We start from the raw sequence: 22845 nt of genomic DNA on the forward strand, positions 1-22845 counted from the left end.
GTATATTATCTGTGTACTCAACAAGTAATCATGAATTCATATCTTAAAAACAAATGATCTTGGAGAAAATCCAATCAACTGTTAAGAATTTTATTTCAATTCTATATTCATTTCTCTTACCTACAAGATTAGAGCTATTATTATTGCCACCTGTATTTTAATTTTAGAATTTATAATCTCACAACTAAAGATGGCTATAAAGCTAAGTTAAGTTATTCTTTAATATACAGTGAATTAGAAAAGATTTACCTTCAGTCTCTGTTTGGTATTGTCATGAATGGTTTTAAATTCCGGTCCATCACTGTCTGCCTACAAATAGTGGAGGATTAAACCACTGGGTTGCAAACACTGAAAATTATATATAATCTTTACTTTTCAATACTATAAACATTTCTTAAAGGCAAAGAATAACATGCAAAAGAAACTGCACACATAAGCATTTCTCACATTCTATGAAGCAAAAATTCAAAAGCAACATGTACAGGAAAGTGCTAGTATATCCAGATTAAACAAATTTTTCTTTGAATGACAATGGAACTTTATATGCTCCCACTTATTCAGAACCAAAAGGTTAACTCAAAAGGTTATTGAGATTATCCAGAATTGTCAGATGCTTGCATAATTCACTTTAATCACCCACTTTTAGAATAAAAATTTTAAGGAAGAAAATTGAAATATTAAATATGGAGGAACTACATAACTTCATATATTAAAAAATCCTAGAAATGAAATAGGTACCTTTGTCAATAACATCTTCAAAAGGGGTTCATCAGTTATATTAGAAGAGTTAATAATGTAAAGAGGTTCTCCTTTGGAGTCTAAAAGAGAAAAAGGAGGATAATTCATTAAGTCTTTTTTTTTCCTTTTTATGGAATGTACTGGGGGGTGACACTGGCTAACAACATTACACAGGTTTCAGGTGCACAGTTCCACAACACTCATCTGTACACTGTGCTGTGTGTTCACCACCCCAAGTCAGGTCTCCCTCCACCACCATTTATCCCCCCACACCCTCAGCCACCTCCTCCCATGCAATCACCACACTGTTGTCCTTGTCCATGAGTTTTTTCCCTCTTTTTCTGTTTTGCTCAATCCCTCCATCCCCCTACTAGCATTCCCCCATCAAGTCCTTTAAACATTTCAAACATATGTTAAAACAGACCAGCCAGTTACATAAATATATGTTCACCAAAACTCACAGATCTGTACACTAAAAGGGTGAATTTCACTGTACATAAATCATACATCAATAAAATTGGCTTTAAAAAAAAGAAAAAAGAAATAAAACAAAAAACAAAAACCAGCACCAGTCAATTAAAACTGTTGTAACATTTGGTACTACTAGTATTACACATTTGAACAAATCAGAATATATTAAAGAACAAAACTATAAAATACATAACTAGGGATTATTCTCAATATAAACTTGCTTTACTTCAAGTTATCCATAGAGTTCCTATAAACTTTAAACACCCATGGCAACTTTAAAAGTTGGCTTGATCCAATTTAGAAAGTGAATTTGAAAGGGCAAGGATATTCACTAAAAGATAACGTAGTATTTAATTTGGTGTAAGGAGTGAGACTACACAGTGGTGTTCTCTATACATTTGTGTATTATTTAATTTTTATTTTTACACATATACAGGGTGGGCAAAAGCAGGTTTACAGTTGTAAGTATGCAAAACAGTTATTTAATAAAGCTATTGTAATAATTATAATCTGCATGTTTTTTTCCATAAGACTATAAAACTACTTTGCTCACCCCTGTATGATGTCATTAAAAACAAATTTAAAACACTGATATAATTTTTAAAATAAATAAAAAAACAAACAAAAACTTATTTCCTAGTAAATTAACTCACCTTTTCAAAAAGGGACCCTGGGCTCTGTATTGTATTGTACTCGTTTCTGACGTCCTAATATATCAGTTCTCAGAGCATAATTATAATGAAATGCTGCCTTTTACAAGTACTAAAGTATTATGTATAGATACTGAAGATAAATGTTTCATTTTTCTTTTAGATATACAATATTCTATTTCATGCTAAATACACATATTTAGGTATAATCTTATTTATGATAAGTAACTTATAGATTATAAATTTTTAATATCAAATACCTTTGTATTAATGTAATAAATTTAAACTAAATAGTTATGCTGACCCTAACAAATACGCTACTGTCGATAAAAAGGTTGGGACTATCTGCCTATCACATGGATAATTTACAAAGACTTTTTACAAAAACACTTACCAGTAAACTCAAAGCATCGCATACTAATTTTTTTTAGATAAGCTTTAGCTGTGAGGTCATAGGTTTTAACTCTAGCTTCCACTCCTAGCTGGAGGACATTTAGTTCATGTAAAGGCCTTCCTTTCTTTTCTGCTTTCTTCATCAAAGTAATCACAACCTAGAAAAAAGTACCAGTATTACCACAAACCATTTCATTAATATACAGTGAAAATTACTCAACAATTTAATAACCATCCATAGTGATTGATATAACCCAAAATATCACACAATATAAAGAATTTACTTCCACTTGTGCCTAGAAATTGCCTACTGCTAATTACTTTGGAAAGCACATTTACTTGTTCAGATTTTTAAAGCTACTGGTTTTCAAGGTAAAGTTGAAAACAAAGTATTTCTCCCTAATTCCCAGAAGAAGTCCTAGTCTGACGTATGGCCTTTCATCTATCTGCAAAGGGGGGGATGAACGGTGAATTTTTATACTACCCCAAGGCAAGGTTTTTCATTCTCGGCACCACTGACATTCTAGGCTGGAGAATTCTTTATGGTGGGGAGCAGTCCTGTGCACTGCAGGATGTTTGGCGGCATCGCTGGTCACTACCCACTGGTTGCCAGTGGCTCTCCATCTCCCCAGGCAGTGACAACCAAAACTGTCTCAGACAATGCCAACTATCAGCATGAGGGAGAGAGTGCAAATTGCTTCCCCCTACCCCAATCACTGTCCTAAGGAAAGGGAACTGTAATGGTATGTATTACAGATGATATTTAAAAAGACTTACAGATTTTTCTATATATATATGTTAATGAAGCCCATTTGCAAATAGAATGATTCATTATGTTGTCAAAGCTTAAAAATCTTTATAAATATTAACCAGAAAAACAACAAAGGTTTAACATGAAGTTAGTTTCAAAACATGTATTTCATATCAAAAAAGTAGAACTCATTTGTTTAAAAGTTTATTATTTCGAACTCAGAGAAAGAACAAAACCTCTATATAACAATTTAACGATGAAGGGATTTGGGAGGAAGTTCTTTCACGTCCCTGTATCCACTATGCTTTATCACATATTCATGTCTTCACACCTTTTTCCTTTTTTTCCGACCCTGTCCTAATCCCTTCCTGATCCCCATTTCTGAGACTGTATCCTACTCTTATTTAAAAATTCAGTTCAAAATGCCACTCCCTCCAGGAAATATTCCCTGACCCTCCCAGACAGCTTAGATGCCCTCTCCTCACCATCACTGCCACAAGCTCAACTAGGCTTTAACTTTCAACTTCAAACTTTAATGGGAGCACTAACAAAAATTTTAATTGGTGTTTTCTTGTTTGTATTGAGAGTCTGTGCCTTTTACCTCTGCATCCTTAGCACTACGCACATGCAATGAATATTTCTTAAATATGTAAATACAGAAGAGGAAAATACATTTAATCTTCCCTCAAGAATCTGAAGATGAACCATCAATAAAATAAAAAGACAACCCACAGAATGGGAGAACATATTTCCCAATATACCTAACAAGGGGTTAATACCCAAAGTTTATAAAGAACCTACAAAACTCAACACCAAGAAAACCAAACAATCCAATTAAAAAAGGGTCAAAGGACCTGAATAGACACTTCTTCAAACAGGACATACAGATAGCCAATAGACATATGAAAAGATGCTCAACATCACAGTAATCATCAGAGAAATGCAAATTGAAACCACAATAAGATACCACCTCACACCTGTCAGAATGGCAATCATCAATAAATCAACAAACAAGTGCTGGCGAGGATGTGGAGAAAGGGGAACCCTTTTGCACCACTGGTGGGAATGCAGACTGGTACAACCACCGTGGAAAGCAGTATGGAGATACCTCAAAAAATTAAAAATGGATCTGCTTTTTGACCCCATGATCCCACTTCCAAGAATACTGGTATATCTGAAGTAACCCAAAACACTAATTCAAAAGAACATAAGCACCCCTATGTTCATTGCAGTGTTATTTACAATCACCAAGATATGGAAGCAGCTCACGTGTCCATCAGTACAAGAGTGGATAAAACTGGGACATTTACACAATGGAATACTAGCTGGCCATAAAAAGAAGAGAATTTTATTCTTTGTGACAGCATGGATGGACACGGATAACATTATGCTAAGTGAAACAAGCCAGTCAGAGAAAGACAAATACCATATGATTTCACTCATATGTGGCATCTAATGAACAAACTGAACTAACAAGCAAAAGAGACAGATTCGTAGACCAGTACGACAGCTTTTGAAGGGGAGGAATTTAAGGGGTGGAGGGATCAACCAAAAAGGAAAAAGGACTACTGCACATGGACAACAGTGCGGTGACTGCAGGGGGGAGGGAGGGATAAGGGGATTAAATGGTAATGGAAAAAATACAAAAAAAAAAAAAAAGATAAAAAGTAAAAAAAAAAATAATAATAATCTGCAGATGAAAACCAGAAGTGGTAATGAAACATTTTTAAAATGTAGACATATTGTGTTTTATTCTAGTAAGGATTTCTAAAATTTACATAGGATTTTTCTGTCATCTTTTCCCTTCCCTGACTTGCCTATATGAAATCCAAAGCAAACCATATTCCATTTATCCTAAAATCTTTTAACAAGCATGTCACAGGCATGCTATCATTTTCACTATGAAATATTATATTCCTCAAATATAACTTATCTTTAACAAACTCTGAAATTTTGAAACATTACTGCTACATACAAATTATAAATAGGCTATGTAAGGTTTTTTCATTCATATCAATAATCTACACATTTATTTTAGTAGAGGTAATTCTAAATATCCATTATTTATTCACACTACTTTATAAAAGCAGATGCAAATTACATACCTCTTTAATTTCGAAATTCAGCAGCATATTAATGATGTCTACAGATCCAATTTCTTCTACTCCAGCTGTTAAAGTACTTTGTGAAATACATACATCTTGTTGTGATGTAGAGGTTTCAAGTGGCTCTTTAATTTCACCTAAAGGTATTTAAAAGACATTCAGTCACTTCTGTTCACACATTTCTTCCACAAATACTCACTGAGGACTTATGCAAATACTCTGGACCTGGTGCAGCCACTGGAAATCCACAAATTATTCAGTAATATACAACTCCAACCCTTAGAAAGCTCGTGACTTGGTAGAAGAGACATATACTTTAATGTACAAACAAACAAAATAAGCAAGCTATACCTAGTCACATTTAAGTCAACAAATGTTAATATAAAAATGCACAGAAAGCAAAGAACTTGGCATGCCATCGTTATGGGAGGTCATGCAAAGTGCAATAGGGGAGTATGGTTCAAGTAGACCTCCTCACACACAGGAGACATTCCAGGAATAAGAAAAGAGGTTGTGGAAAACCAGAGAGAGAGAACATCCTGATAGGTTTTACAAACAGAATGGAGTTTTACATGGATAAATCATGAGTTGCGTAACAAGACTTAAAGCTAGAAAAGAAAAAAAATGCGTGTGGTTAGAGCCTCTTATCCACACCAAGAAGCAAAAGGAAAGCTATACAAATACAATGTCTTGAAATCTGCACACTTTAAAATGCAATAAAAATGTTCTCTAAACTATAATACACACTACTAATAACAGCTATCACTTGCTAAGTGCTTACCTCTGTGCTAGACACTGTAGTAAGGACTGTACATGTATTATCTCATTTAATTCTTATAACAACTTTTTGAGATAAAAACTTTATTGTCCTCATTTCACCGATGACCGAACTGAAGTTCCTACAGATTCATTACCTTACCCAGTGTAAATTATACCAGAAACCCAGATGAAAAACCATTACTGTTATTACGTTTGAGAAAGTAATGCACAGGGCAAGATTTCTTAATTATTGCCTAATGCCAAGCACTGTTCTAAATATAATGTGACACAGGGAAAATAATTCTAGCAACTATTTTACTTTTATAAAGCAATTCTTAGAATAAGCAATGATTCTTAAATAGAAAATAAAAGGCACTGATGATTTTTTAGAAAACTCATTAAAAGAGTAAAAAGGCAAATCACAGAAGGGAGAAGATATTTCTGCACATATACATATAACACATATAACCACCAAACCTGTATCCAGAATGAATAAAAAGTTCTTATATATTAATCAGAAAAAAGACAAGCATCTTATTAAATATAATGGCTAACAGAGTTGAATAGTAACATCACAAAAGAGGATATCCAAATGGCAAATAGCCTATGAAAACGTTTTCAATTTCATTAGTAATTAGGGAACACATAAAACCCATAGAGATATCACTGTTTATCATCAGGATGGCTACATTTTAAAAGACTGACAATTTCAAATACTGCTGAGAATGTGAAACAACTGGAATTCTCATATTCTTATTGCTCTTAGGAAAGTAAACTGGTATGACCACTCGAAAATCTGTTTGGTACAATCTGGAATAAAATACTGAAGCTAAACATACACTAACATAGGACCCAGTAATTCTACCCCTAGCTATATATCCAAATAAAAACAGTATTTATCTATTTCAAATAACATTTATAATAACACTCATGGCAACTTTATTCATGAAATTTTGATACATTTGTACGATGAATACAGTGCAGGACTAAAAAGGGCAAACCGCTGCTACAAACAACATGGATCCATCTCATAAATGAAATGTTGAATGAAAGAAGGAAAACACCAGAGTAAATTCTGTATGATTCCATTTATAAGAAATTCAAGAAAAGACAAAACTAACCTACATATAGCACTACAAATTAGAAGGTAGTTAATTCTGGGTGGAGTTGGAGGCAGGGTAGGCATTTGGTTTTGACTGGGAAGGGGCATACGGAGGCCTTCTGGGGTGCTACACTGAAAATATTCTGTATCTTAATCATTGTGATTATACTGGTGAAGCCACATGTAAAAATTCACTGAATTGTACACTTACGATTTGTGTGCTTTATTACATGTATTACCATACATACAATAAAAAAAGGGTTTTACACCTAGCTTTGGGTATTTTTCTTTTGTTTTTTATTTTAATTAAGATGTAACTTACATATGACATTATATTAGGTTCAGATTTAAAAGATTTTTAGAAATGAAAAAAATAATGGGAGATACCATTTATCACTTAGCAAACTGGCAAAAATTTCAAAATCTGATAAAGCGCTCTGTTACAATAGGCATACACACAAAAATGGTCTGGTGGGAGCGCAAAAGTAGTACAAGCTCTATGTGGGGTAACTGGCAAGGTCTGTCATTTATTAAATGCATAAATTATTATGGATTTAATTAAAATTAAAATTTAAAAGTATTTAATCCAGTAGTCCCGGTATTTCTCCAACACACACACATGCACCTGTAAAAGTGTATGTACAAAGACAATCAATGCAACAGGGGTGAAAGACTGAAAACAACCTAAAATGTTCACCAATGGGAACTTCCTAAATAAATTATAATACTTCAACAGAATTAATACCAGGCAGCCACTAAAAACGATGAGGCAATTCTTCTATATGTAGTATATAGGTATAGATATAGAATGGACAGATATAAATATAAACGCTAAGATACACTGCTAATTCTTTAAAAAGCCAAGTGCAGCCCTGGCCAGTATGGCTCAGCTGGCGGGAGCGTCGTCCCATAAACTGAGAGGTCACAAGTTCGATTCCTGATCAGGGTACATGCCTATGTTGCAGGTTCTGTCCCCAGACAGGGAGCATACAAGAGGCACCCAATCAATGTTTCTCTCCTACATCAATGTCTGTCTGCCTGTCTGTCTCTCTCTCTCCCCCCGCCTTCTCCCTTCCTCACTCCCTTCCCCTTTCTAAAACCAGTAAGCAGGTCCTTGTGTGATGATGATAAAAAGAAAGCACAGTGCAGAAATACACACACACACACACACACATATACATACACATAGGATGGTACCATTTGTTTGAAATAATAAAAATTATATATGTGTATGTATATATGCATACATATAAAACAGCTTAATAAATCTGGTAGTTATTTTGCCTTTAAGTCAAAAGGACCATTGTAACTAATAATTTAAACTCTTTGCATTTTTATTAAAGTACAATTTTTTTTGTATCTTTATTGAGTGGAAATTTATCAACCATTTCAATTCTTATACATATTTTACTACTAACCCTTGTTTAAAAATCAGAACAAGTACGCTACCATAGCCTAGTGCCAACTTAAAATTTTTTTTATAAATGCAAATTTAATCATTATTCTAAGAATCAACCATTGATTTGAAACCTTCCTTTTTGGCCTCCTCCTACATCATGCAACTTAGAAGTCTGAAAATAAAACTAATTATTTCCTTAACTAAAAAGCAAACTATGGTTGTATTCAATATCATCTTATTTGCTTTCTTGTTACTAAAAATTGCAATACATAAACATACACTTGCTTACTTCATTTTTATAGTCTGTTTCCCCTACTCCACTGAAAAATAAATAGACACACGTATTATGCCACCTACTGTCAACCTCTTACCTGTCTCTTGAATTCTTGGTTTCACTTTATTCAAGTCCCCAGGAGCCTCACCAAGATTTTCTGCTAGTATTCTAAATAAAAGATTAACATCTTCTTGATTTAGATTAACCTGTAACATATTAAGGTAAAAGAAAAATAAAGATACTTCATTTTTAAATGTAACAATTTTAATATAGAACATAACAAAACATTAAGGATAAAATAATCTTTAAAACGACTGAAAAATTATCTATTCATTACCTACTCAAGTATTTCAGTGCTTATTTCATGTTAAAATATTTATTTTGAAAAATAAGAAACCATCTGAAGAAAAATAATGTGATTTATGAGTCAATATCAGTTTCATCCACTTATATGATACTTAAGTGAAAGTTGATGAGTATAGTAATCTGATAATTTTTTTTTAAAAGTGACAAATTAAAAGAACACACAAACTCCACTTTTAAACAACAATCTGAGTGAAATAAAAAGGCCATCTAAAATAGAACAAGTAGGCATTTCCCTTGATGCTGTAATTACCTTAGTGGTGTTTAGATATCAATCAGTAAAAAATTCCACATTTCATTTGGACTTATACAAAGAAAGTCTTCAGAGTCTAAAATTTCAGTAACAAAGATTGTTTTAAACTCCCATACTTACATTCATTGACTCAAGATGTCCTTTAATTTCTACAACAGGCACCTTGTGGTACCAAGATGCAGCTAGATTCCGATTTACAGAAAACTCCAAATTAATTGGGTGCAACAGCTGAATATCAGGATGGGAAATGCCAGGCTGGACCACTGTCCTAATGAAAAATATAATTGATATGTATGCATAAACGTAGGGAGGAAATGCAACATATCATTAAAAAACACGAAGTCAAAAGGTGCTACTCTAACACTAATTTGGAACTATGCTGTGTGTTTTCTAAACTCAATCTATCATTAACTTAATCTATAGTGCACTGGCAAGGACGGATTAAAATATATGTTATATAATCAGCCATTAAGAAAACTCTTTTCTTTAAGATAGGTGACAATAAATTTTAAAAAGAAATTCATATTGTTGAAGATATGGGGAGAATCATCAAATACAATTGTCCGAAAAGTGACAGGTGCATTGGGACAGATTAAAGAAAAAAATGGCAAGACGAAGTTAGCATTTCCTAAAGAGTTTCCTAAAGCTCTTTACCAGGATTATTTTCTGGACTTTCTGTGTAATCACTCCTTTTTTATTCAGGATAATTAAATCTCCTTGGATGACATATAAAATGATTTTAAAACAAATTATGTACAGACTTGCAAGTGTCCTCGGGCATGAGCCCTAGCAATACATCATTACTCACACAGTATTCCTCCCAGAAATGCGTAAGGTCAATTAAATCATGAAAGATCACCAGACAAAAGAAAAGCTGACAGTCGTCCCATGAAATAACTAGACTGTAATCTTCAGAGCTGTCATTACCACGAAAAACAAAGGAAAGCTGAAGAGCTATTCCAAAACAAGCGTCTATCAGTGCACAACCCCTGGTGGCACAGGGCACGATTAAATGCCATGTGTGATCCTGGACCAAGGGGAAAATTATCATAATGAACATTCTCGGAACAACTGGTAAAACGTGAATAGTGACTACATATTAGAGGCCAGTATTATATCAATGTTAAATTTGCAGAACTCACGTGGCATTTGCATTATGGTTATGTAAGGGGATAAATATCCTTGTTCTTAGGAAACACACGCTAAAGTGTTTAAGATTTCTCTTCTCAAATGGTTTAGCAAAAAATCTTTCAACTTCCAGTTATTAAGTCAGTCAGTCCTAGGGACATAATGTACAGCATGGGGACTACAGTTAATTACACTGTACTGTATATTTGAAAGTTTCTAAGAGAGCAGATCTTTAAAGTTCTCATCAAAAAAAACACATTTTTGTAACTATGTGTGATGATGGATGTTTAAACTAGACTTCCTATGGGGGTCACTGCTACATACACAAGTACTGAGTCATGTCAGCATGTTGTACACCTGAAACTCAGGTAATGTTAAATGTGCATTACACGCAATAAAAAATAAAAATTTTTAAATGTTATAAATTATAATAATGTGTACATACAATTAGAGCAAACAGAAACCATTGGTGAATCTAGGTGAAGAATAATGGGTACATTCACGATACTATTTTTGCCATTTCTAAAGGTTTAAGGTTTCTCAAAATAAAAAGTTAATTTTTAAAAACTGTTCTGTGCAATAGAATATGTTGGCTATGGACTTCATGGTCATAAAATTGCGTGGGAAACATTAAATAATATTTAAATTCATAATTACTAAAAGAGTGTACCTAGAAAGCTTAAGCTTTGTTAGTTGCACGTCCATTCTATCAATTACTGGAGGGTTTAAGTAGTCTTCACCAGACACCAGACTGAAATGATTGTGAACTCTGATTAACCCCAGATCTACCACTACGGCATTGGTGGAAATGGAAGACTGAGGGATGACAATAACTGGTGCCTTCAAATCAATATTGATAGAAACCCGAAAACTCCTCTGGGCAAGATCTTTCACACTCGTGGCAGCCTTTTCTGCAGCCTGGGCAGTGGCAGCACTCAGAGCCTCTTTGGCTGTCTGGAAATTGTTCAGGAAGTTCTGTGGACACAAAGTATAAAAGGAGAAATTCAAACAGAGGACATGCAGGCCATTAATACCATATTCATTTTATTTATGTGCTAATTTTTTCCAATAGATAACTTTCAGTTGAGTGCTATTTTTCTAGAGTTAGAAAGGAATTACTAATTATCTACCTGTATTTATGTGCTACTTGAGAAGGGCTTATAAGTATAGTTATATGGCTGAGGAAAAGAGAAAAAAATATTTTTAATAGTCTTTATACTTGAAAATTTGGCTTCATTATGTTGTAGCAAAAATAATTCCACTTTTAGATAAAAATCATTAAATGATTGAGAATTTAACTATTAAAGAGAGGTTCTGACCTCCACATTAATGCATAAATAACATCTACAATCAAAACAATGCATACCCTAAAATCCAGAGTTTGTAAGCTGTGCAATCACAATTATCAGAGTTATTACTTCTAAGTTGAAAAGTCAATATATAAATAGTGATTTTACCAGGAGCGACATGAGGAATTTATGCAGATAGACAATCTGAATGCAGCCAACATTGAGTGACACCACTCCATCGACTTTGGACATGTCAGTATAGAAATCTCCCTCAGTAGCATTCGGATACAAATCCAAATTAAAACGAAATACTTCATTTCCCATGATTGACACCGCCTGAAAAGCAGAGACTTACATGTATTCACCAAGAGGAAAACAACAAAATAAAACTCCATTTACAAAGGACTTATATTTATAATCATTATAGAAACATTTTTCTATCAATATATATTTCACTGTTTTTTAACTATATATTTTAAAATAACATTTCACATTGTCATTAAACATATTAATTATTTATTATCACCTACTTTTTTATGAACTGTCTTAGGATCAACATCTGTGACAACAATATTTTCCAGTCTGGCAAATAGAGACTGTTTTCTCGACTGAAGAAAAAGAGAGGCATCGAGTCCTGAAAAAAAATTTACTATTATCATTTCTTTAGATCTAACAAAGTCTTAGTCTGTTTCTTTGCATTGCATAATTTTACTTTACAGGGTGATACACTTATAAATTTAACAATGTTTGAACTCCCAATTGATAACTAAGTTGCAAAACTACATATTTTTAGTTTTATAAACAATGGAACCTGTAAACTCATTAAAAAATACTGAAATTTCAACCCTCTGAAAAGACTACATCTAGTGCTAACAGATTACCTTGGGATTTTAGTAAATCCTTTACACCTTATATCCAGTCATTTACATGGAAGCTATAAAAGTTTCATGAATTAAATTCAGACTAGTAGATGCAGTTCCAGTTTGGAATGAATGAAGACAAAAACTCTACTTTTCCAGCCCTGGGTGGGGTGGCTCAGTGGATTGAGTGCTGGCCTGCAAACCGAAGGGTCACTAGTTCAATTCTCGCTCAGGGCAGGTACTTGGGCTGCAGGCCAAGTCCCTAGTAGGGGTCACATGAGAGGCAACCACACACTGATGTTTCTCTCCCTCCCTCTCCCCCTCTCTCTATAAATAAATAAATAAATCTCTTTTTTAAAAAACACCTTATCTTTTGAACAAATTTCAATACTGTGAGAACTTTACCTTGAATCTTGATTTCAGCAATATTATTCTTCTCTTCACAAACATTCACACAGAAAGCATTCAACTTGGCAAACAGCCTGAAGTCAATAATGTCACTATCTTTAGAGGACACAATCACTATGAATAAAACAAAGCATTTTATTGCAGTGAATTCCTAATGATCTAAACTCTATTAAGGTTTCTTCCCTATATTAAGTGAGCCACAATTCTGTTTTTAAAAACCAAAATAAGTCAGTAAAAGAACCATAAGATTTCACTCATACATGGGATATAAAGCTGAAAGCAACAAATGAGCAAATAAGAAAAACAAACAAAAACTCATAGACACAGACAACAGTATGGTGGTTACCAGAGGGAAGGGGATGAGGGGTAATAAAGCGGAAAGGGATATATATGGTGATGACGATCTGACTTTGGGTGGTGGGCTCACAATGCAATAATCAGATGACGTATTATAGAACTATACACTTGAAACCTACATTATCTTATTAACCAATGCCACCCCAATAAATTAACAAAAGCCAAAATTATAAAATTCTCAAGTTCTTGAAGATTTCAAATACTTTTTTGCTTTATATATTCTGTGAGTTTTCATTTTTAATAGTGACGTGTCACTTTTATAGTTTAAAACAAGGAAAAAATTTAAACAAAATAAGGACACTGAAACTCAGAGAAGTTCAGTAATGTGCCTATCGTCACATAGTTTAAGTAGCAGTCAGCATTTGAACTGAGTTCTCTCTGATCCAAAATCTAGGCTTTTAAATGGAGACAACTGTACTTGAACAACAAAAAAGAAAAAAGAAGATGAAGGAAAATCTAGGCTTTTGATCAATTACATGCTAACCTTATGCCCCTGCCCTCATGTTTCTGGATTTTGATTTCCTTATTTGTATAATGGCAGGGAAGGCTAAGCCTCTAGGGAACCCCTTCAGGAGCTACTGAGAAGGTATGTAAAACTCAGTGTAAACAGAGGTCTTTTCCCTCCTAAAGTCATCTCCCACCACTACCAATATAAGAACAGAAACAGACATTTTTACAAACAAAAGTATTAATTATATTTAGTTTATATATCAGGTACCCTCAAATGCTTGAGTTTGAAGAAAAGCAAAAAAGTGAGTAAAATAGCCTGTAAGTGACTAAACTAGATGGTCTCTTTAGATTACCCATTAAGCTCTAGAATTCTAAAACTCTTACTAACAAGAAAAAAAATTAAAAAACTGTTTTTCATACCTTTCTGGAGAGCTGAACTTTTCTGCTGCTTTTCAGCTGAAATCTGTACTTCCTTGGTATCACCCGCCTTTTGGCTATCTGATGGAATAATGGTTGTCAAGTAATTAATAGAAGAGAGGAGAGCTTGTGTTTGTAGCAACAAATTTAAAGATGAAAAAGCCACCTGGAAATGTTTAAAAGAGGAAAATTAGTTTCCTAGGCCAATTATACCGGTAGTCTTCAAGCCTGACCCAAAAGGCCTTTCTCCAGCTAGGCTTACGTAACTGCCTTCCACAACTTGGAAGGAACAGATAGGATAGGAATATTCACAATATATCCCTTAAATAGGGATACACAGAGAGTAAATTACCCTTACATACTTCAGGGGGTCATTTGAGTACCAAACTAACCTAATTATTATTCTATTCCCCTAGCATAATTGATCATGGAGCCTATAATATGCTTGTCAGAGTCAACCCAATATTCAACATATTTATGGTTTTTTGGATCTGCAATTGACTGTTTATTATGATTCCAAAAAACAGATAAATTAGACCATGAAATTCCAGAAGGCAAGGAATGACTGAAAATATGACATTCATGAGATTTAAATATAAAAAGTATATAAGTCAGTTCTCAATCACTAAATGATCTTCTAAAACCACAATAATGGACCTATCAAATAAAAAAACACCCAGCCATGGCTGGTGCAGCTCAGTGGATTGAGTGCCAGACTATGAACCAAAGGGTTGCCAGTTCGATTCCCAGTTAGGGCACATGCCTGGGTTGCGGGCCAGGTCCCCAAGCGGGGTGTGTGTGAGAGGTAACCATACATTGATGTTTCTTTCCCTCTCTTTCTCCCTTCCTTCCCCTCTTTCTAAAAATAAATAAATACAATCTTTAAAATATATATAAAGAAAGAAAGAAAAACCAAAGAATATATAACATAGAAAAAAATATTAATTTTTTATACCAATGAGTCCAGAAAGCTAAGACAGCAACATAAATTGCTTTCAAAAATACGTGGTTTTCTAATAGCGAATTCAAATTTTTTTTATATCTTTGTGTATACAAAAGAATTTCTTTTCATTACATCAAAACACTTAAGTGGTTATAAAAATTATAAAAAGAAAGTTTAACAATAACAGATTCTCATCTCTCTCTCTAAAGTGTAATGTAAACTCATCTCTTTCATTTTCTTTATAATGTAGCCCACAACTCATTTGGCCTCTTCTTCCTCTGCCCAACTACCTCAGTATGCCCCAGAAGTACTCAACATCTCTCCCTGTATTTCACACGCTTCCTCAGCCCTGCCTTAAACAACAGTTATCCAGCTTGTATTAAAACTCTGTTCTTCGTAAATGGAAGTTCCTTCATCTATAACAGTTCCTTCTTTAGAAATAATTAGGATGTAATACAGTAATTCAAAACAAAGGCTTTACTACACTGAATCATGAACAGAGCATGGTGGGTATCTATTTGTTTTATTTATAACGTTATTGGTTCCTGATTACCTCATCAAATTACCCAGTCAATATTCCTTCAAGGATACTGGAGACTTGCAGAGTAGGTTATTTTCAAACAGGATATATTACTTTAGTAGAATTTCTTACCTTAACTGTTTGTTCAGTTTTTTCAAAAGTAGTTTGAAAACTAGGTCCATTTTTATCAGCCTAAAAAACAAATTAATACCAAACAAATAATTTACGATTTCTAATTAACTCATTTATATTGTTACAACTGTATTTTATATACATTATATATTTAATATTATTGTCATTTTAGAGTTACATCCAAATAATTTATTTTCATAGTACAAATCTGTCCTCTTCAAACATATGAGAGCATAACAGCATTTACTTTTGCAAAAATGCAGCTGGGATCAGATTTATGAACTCTGAAGGTTGGAAGGTTTAAACCTCATCTAGCCCATCGAGCACTGAGTGCTGCAACCCCTTATGAAGTCTTTGGCAAGTCTATTTTATGATATCCTCGGTGAGAGAAAACCTCATTTTCTCACAAATTCAGTATTTAGAAAACTTTGATTTAGTGAGCTCTTCATACTGAATCGGAAATCAATCACCCATCATAATTACTAATTGGTTCAAGTTCTGCTCTTGGTAGTATTCACAGTAAGTTCAAAGTTTTACCTTATGTGAGGAGTCACAGGCTAGGCCAGTCTCCCTGCCTCCCTGCTCCCATTATGTTTTGTGCTCTTCTTTATTAAAGAATCATCACATTACATTTTAGTCGTTCTTTACCTATCTCCCTACTAGTGTTCATCTCTCCATCCGAAGTACCTAACAGAATTTGACACATAAAGGCATTTCAATAAAGAGTGTCCAACGATTAAACAAATCAACTGACCTTAAACAAAGCTCAATACAATCACTTCCTTCAGCATTTCTCATGTGATAAATCTTTGAGTCCTTTCCCAATTCTTGCAGTTCTCTGCTGAACCCAATCCAATTTAACTTTATCCCTTTTGATACAGAACACTCAGCCAAATATAGCCTACATTTACAGTGAATGTAGGTAGGCTAGTATGCTCTAGAAGTTAGGAGTAGGGCTCCTGGGAAAACCCAGGCTTCCATCTTTGGGGATAAGATGCTCAGTGGCTTTGTAAAAATTCTAGTCTACTTTTGTAGTTAAGTGAAAAAGAAAGAAGGTGTAGGAATGAAAGAGAAATAGTAAATGTCCTTGTGATTAAAACCTATGATACACACCCAGGCCTTTCAGTAATCTATTGTCATCTTTTTTCCTTTTAGAGGATAGCTTGAAGTATTCAACCAATGCATAAACATTCTATGGCCCATACCTTAATATACTCCACTTTTAAAAGATCTAATCCAGTTTTGTCAGAAGAGCTAATCAAGTGAAGGGGCTTCTTTCTGGATCCTAGATTAAAAAAAAGAAAAATGTTTTCAAACAAATTGCTCTTTTTTAAGTTTAAAATTTTCTAGATGTCTTATGACTTACAGTGGTGAACATACAATACAGTGTGCAGATAATGTGTTCTGGAATCGAGCACCTGAAACGTGCATAATTTTGTTAACCAGTGAGAACCCAATGAATTCAATAAAAAGAAAAAGTTAAAAATTAAAAAAATAAAAATACTGAAGGATAAATTTTTTCCAATACAATTACTTAATCAATTTCTTCCATGTCCTACTTTTGGAAGATTCGTGTTAGAAAGACAGGTGAGTTCTCTGCCGCCTAACCAACATGATTAATGGGAAATAGCTGTTTGCAGAATATTGGAAACATAAGACCAAGAGGTCCTTTCATGGGTTTCCTCCCGCTCCTGCCTGCCCTGGCCATGGATATAGCCCATCCCGAGCAGGACTCCCCAAAAGACTCCGCTCTGCACTCTTCCCACTAGGAAGAGAATGAAGCACTGAGCCAGGCTTTAAAAGACTATCTGCAGTTGGTTTCATGATTACTAAATGCTAGGGTCATCACTGGTGAAGAAATAAACCAATCCAAATCCTTACCCTACCTCTGTCATCCAACTACTTTAGAAACATGTGTATTTATTTTACACCTGTGTTAAAAAGCAATAAAAACTTCTCAAGATTTTTTAAGGCCATATATGCATTGGTAAGGTGTAAGAATCAGGAAATGTGAATTCTAGTTCATTTCCTTTATCAAAAGGTATTTAACTTCAGTTTTCTCAACTATATGACAAGGAGGTTGGACTACAATATATGTAATACCCTATTGAACTCTAAAATTCTTTGAACAAATATTTCCTTCATATTAAAAAATGTAAATAATTTTTCTTTGTTTAGCCTAAGAGAAGGCTTACATAGAAAAAGATTTTTTAGGGAAATAGAATTGTTAAATTTCTTCGAATTTAAAAACAGCAGGTACTAGCAGATGTCTTCTATATCCTTAGGTAGATGTACCATGGAACTGCCTCAAGAAGCTGTGGAGGGAGAAGAGATTTATCCACCATTTAATCCATCTTTTATTATTTGTAGTTCTATAACTCCTGTTCTGAGACTTCTCATTTCCCTTGAACTAAGTGAACTAAGTTTCCCTAAAGGAAAAAATAGCCTAACAAATATATTCAATATTTGTATTTGTTTCCCTTAAAATAGTAATATAAACTCCATCTTAACACAGTGCTTATAGAAACTTACTATTACATGACATTTTTCTACTAAACTGAGATTTATTTTAGTTTCAACTACTTTTGAAAAAATTTAAAATAGCTCTTTTATTTGACTAAAATATTAGGCAAATATTAGGTAATTTTAATTACCGTGGACTCACCCATTCTTTCATTTCTTATATATCTCATATGCACATAAGATGTATACATATACTAAAATAAACTACAAGCAGTTCTGAAAGAATGAATTTTACATCTCACCATTTTTATTTTTATAACCTGGTGCTGCTTCTTATATATGAACCCTATTCAATAGAAAGAACAAGGACTTCAATATTATAAGCCCAGAAATAAATTTTGCCATTCAAAAGATGCATGATCTTGAGTAAGCCACCTAATCTCCCTTTATTTAGCCATTTTTTCCAAAATGGGAGTGATATTCCCCATATAAAGGAGATTCATATGGACTCTCTAAGGAAGTAGACGGTAGTAATAGTTAAGAAAACAGACCCTAGGCCAGATTTCAAGGGTTCAGCCAATAGCTAGGATGAACGACCTTAGATAAATTATATAAAGAACTTTTGCCTTACTTTCCCCACCTGGAACCTGGAGACAACAACACTGTTTTCCTCATAGCATTGTTATAAATGTGCTTTTATTTGAAAAATGCATAGAACAGTGATACCTATTATTTATTATAAACATTATTATATAAATGAAAGTATTCAGATTCTCAAAAGTGGTTTTATACTTATATTATCATCATTTCCATTTTTAAGGCCACTACCTTGAATTTCATGGTAATCCAAGCTGATTTTCTTTAGGTAAGATACTGCAGTTAAATCAAATGTTCTCATTGTAGCCTCTGTTCCTAGCTGAGAAACATTAAATACTAGAATTGTATCTTCTTCTTTCTGTTGTTTGCTAAATTCCAAAATCACCTAAAAGAATCAGAACAGCCAAAGAAAGGTTAAATAGTTTGAATCATACTGAAAAATATAAAAACAAAATCCTTCTTCATACATATCATCATGAGAATAGTAGAAATTTTGCTCACACTTGTCTACCCTGATTCTTATTTACCATGACTGGAAATCACCATATTAAATTCTATTATTGAGAATATAAAAATGTCTATGTAAAAATGAGGAAATTTTGTATCCATTAGTGATTTATATTTTTAAATTTAGTAAAATTAGAATGTATGGATTCTTCCTTAACATGATTTTCTTAAACCTGTATCTCAAAAAAGAAATCATGTTTGGTGATACAAGAAACATTCCCATTAACATAAAAAGCAACATAAGGATATTTGCTATTATACTACTATTGAAATTTATTCTGGAAATGATAGCCAGTAAATTTAGCAGGTGAAAAATAAAACACATATGTGGCAATTTTTAAAACATGCAAGTTCTTTAATACTCCATCAAGAGACGGAGGTCTCTGTCCCTTTAAATTTGGGTAGTCCCAGCCTAGCCAGGTAACTCAGTTGGTTGGAGTGTGGTCCTGTAAACCAAAAAGTTTCAGGTTCGATTCCCAGTGAAGGCACATACCTAGGTTGCAGATTGGAGCCTCTGTTGGGGCATGTATGGGAAGCAACCAATTGATGTTTCTCTCATATCAATGCTTTTCTCTCTCTCTCTCTGTCTCTCTCTCTCAACCCCCCCACCCCATCCCTCTCTCTCTCCCTCCCTGCCTCTCTATGTCATCAATAAAAACATATCCTTGGGTGAGGATTAAATATGGACAGGCTTGTTATTTCTCTTAATCAATAGAGTACGGAGGAAGTAATACTACAATGACTTCCAATGTCAAAAAAGGCCATGAAACTTCCACCAGGGGATGTTCACTCGAGGGTAGCTAGTTGCCACACAAAAAGATCATTTACCCTGAGACTACCTTTCTCAGGAGGCAATGAGTAGGCGTTCAGTCAGCAATTCTAGCTGAGCTCCTTAGCCAACAGCCAGTACCAACTGCTAGTCTCATGAGTGAGACACCTCTGAGCCCCTCTGATACATCAGGTCATTAAAGCATTCAGTCAAATCCGAGTATAAGCATGTGAAAGACTATACACAAAACTTACTAAGCTGCACACTTCCAGAATTCCTAACCTGCAAAACTAAGCAAAATAAAATAGCTATTTTGAGCTACTAAATTTTAGGGTAAACTGTGAGGCAGCAATAGTAACTAGAACAATATAAATGCTGAAAGAAAGCACAAATTAGTATTAGTAGTGATAAAATTATATACTTAAGAAAAACCAGGAGGAATGACAACTGAAAAACAGAAACTATAGTACAGCAAGATATTTAATACAGAACTGACATACAAAAATAAATGTGAGATACATTGATGATTTACATGAAAGCAATGAAATAAAAAAATATTAAATCATCAGTAAATATTTTTTGCAATGAAGAATAATTTTCTAAACATATTAAACTAGGATATAAAGAAAAGATTTGATAAATTTCACTACAGAAACATTTAAAACTTCAAAATGACAAGAAAGTCAAATTGGGAAAAATATTTCAAAAAGCACTACCATGTTTTTTCTAAAAGGATTCTGATTATCACTTTAGTTCATTCATTCAGTATTCAGTAAAATATTAATTGGGCATTATCTACCATGTACAAGGCTGCGCCAGCCACTAAACACATAGAAGTGACCCTGACAGACAAGGCCTTTGTCTAAGGAGAGTACAGGAAAATAAAGGTTGCTATCTCATGTTGGGTGGCGAGGCCTTTTCAATATGATGGCATTTGAGTAAATGCCGTATTTTGCTGTGTATAATGCACTCTTGTGTATAATGTGCACCCATGTTTTTGGCCCAAACTTTCAGGAAAACAATCTTTTGTTTTAATTTTTTAATTTAACTTTTTATTTATTTATATTTAGAAGCAAAACTGATTACTATATTCCAGGGTATTATTTTACATACAAATATTGTTACTGCTTTGTAGAGTTACATTTTTTAACACATAAGCATAAATAAAAGGATTAAAAACATTTATATACCGTATTGTCCGACTATAAGATGCACCTTTCCCCCAAATTTGGGAGGAAAATCGGGGTGCATCTTATAGTCCAAACGTAGCTTACCTGGCTCGCTAGGGGGGTGGGGTGGAGTGGGATTTTTTTTTCCATTTTCTTCCTCTAAAACCTAGGTACATCTTATGGTCCGGTGCATCTTATAGTCCGAAAAATACGGTAGATATGGAATTAGTACTATCCATGTATATGTGCATCCTCATTCTCCACTCAAAAATTTGGGCAAAAAGTGTACATTACACACAGCAAAGTTCGCTATCTAAAGGAAATAAAGAGTCAAGCCATGCAGGAAGACTATTCCAGGCAAAGGAAACAGCAAGCACAAAGAATGTGCTTTGGTATATTTAAGGGAGATCAAAAAGCAAGTGTAAGCAATATGAGGCAAGAACTGTGCTCACCACTGTAGCTCCAGTATCTAAAACAATGCCTGGTACATGATGGCACTTGATAAATATTTACCGAAGGAATGAATGTAACAGAGCTGGAGTAGAGTGAGCACGGCAGAAAAGAATTGAAGATGAAGTCAAAGAAGCCACATGAAAGGCCTTGTAGGCCACAGGAAGGAGTTAGCCCTCTGCTCTGAGTGAGATGGGATGCCAGAGAAGGGCTGTGAGCAGAGCAATGACATCATCTGAATTTTATTTTAACAGGATTACTCTGGCTGCTGTGTAGAGAACAGAGTTAAGAGGCGACTGACATAGTTCAAGCAAGAGATGATAGTGACTTGGACAGTGCAGTAGCAGTGGAAGAGAAGAGCAATCACTTGAATGGATTTTGAAGTTAGAGTCAGGGGATTTTCTGATATTTTGGATGGGAATATGAAAGAAAAAAAAGTAAAAAAATACTAATGGTACAGAGCATATCTTTCTTTAAATAAATACCAATAATAATTAGATTTGTATATACAATTAAAATCTGGTATATTGGGCCCTGGCTGGTGTGGCTCAGTGGACTGAGTGCCAGCCTGTGAACCAAAGGGTCCCTGGTTCGATTCTCAGTTAGGGCACATGCCCGGGCTGCAGACCAGGTCCCCAGTAGGAGACACATGACAGGCAACCACATATTGATGTTTCTCTCCCTCTCTTTCTCCCTCCGTTTCCCTCACTCTAAAAAAATAAATAAATAAAATCTTTTTAAAAAATCTGATATTTTTGACATATCTTAGTACATAACCTCACATTAGAATATAAGGCAGTCAGTAAGAAACACTGAGGAAGAATGAATACCATATTTTACATATATTTAGTGTTTCCGATAGTTTACAAGGATAGTGATAACAAGAATATATTTATTTATAGACAAAATAAATACGCATACCTCTTTAATTTCAAACTTTAGTAGAAGATTAATGAGCTCCTCATTTGGGACCTCTGCAACTTTTTTTCGTTCTAATCCTTTCATACTTCTACCAGTCTGTATGTCTCCATCTTCAGCATCAAAATACTCATCATCGGACTCTAAAGAAAGAAGACATTCATTTGACTTGAATGTGCGTTGACAGTTGTATAAAAACACTCAAATCTC

At 34.0% G+C, this 22845-nt stretch overlaps 1 protein-coding gene across 4 annotated transcripts in view; it reads right to left on the reverse strand.

The window, feature by feature from the left end:
* The window catches only part of VPS13C (vacuolar protein sorting 13 homolog C), a 176262-nt gene that overhangs the window by 83772 nt on the left and 69645 nt on the right, over positions 1-22845 (reverse strand). For all 4 annotated transcript variants that reach the window (XM_053928698.2, XM_053928696.2, XM_053928699.2 and 1 more), the window contains 15 exons: positions 22639-22778; positions 19054-19207; positions 16968-17047; positions 15763-15822; positions 14171-14333; positions 12941-13057; positions 12206-12309; positions 11844-12011; positions 11057-11361; positions 9379-9526; positions 8740-8848; positions 5109-5245; positions 2254-2410; positions 739-818; positions 250-309 (listed from right to left, as the gene is read on the reverse strand). In XM_053928698.2, the coding sequence (XP_053784673.1) occupies positions 250-309; positions 739-818; positions 2254-2410; positions 5109-5245; positions 8740-8848; positions 9379-9526; positions 11057-11361; positions 11844-12011; positions 12206-12309; positions 12941-13057; positions 14171-14333; positions 15763-15822; positions 16968-17047; positions 19054-19207; positions 22639-22778 (1982 nt within the window). The remainder of the gene's footprint in view (positions 1-249; positions 310-738; positions 819-2253; positions 2411-5108; positions 5246-8739; positions 8849-9378; positions 9527-11056; positions 11362-11843; positions 12012-12205; positions 12310-12940; positions 13058-14170; positions 14334-15762; positions 15823-16967; positions 17048-19053; positions 19208-22638; positions 22779-22845) is intronic.

Source organism: Desmodus rotundus, chromosome 7 (genome assembly GCF_022682495.2).
Source record: "Desmodus rotundus isolate HL8 chromosome 7, HLdesRot8A.1, whole genome shotgun sequence".
Classification (NCBI taxonomy): Eukaryota; Metazoa; Chordata; class Mammalia; order Chiroptera; family Phyllostomidae; genus Desmodus; species Desmodus rotundus.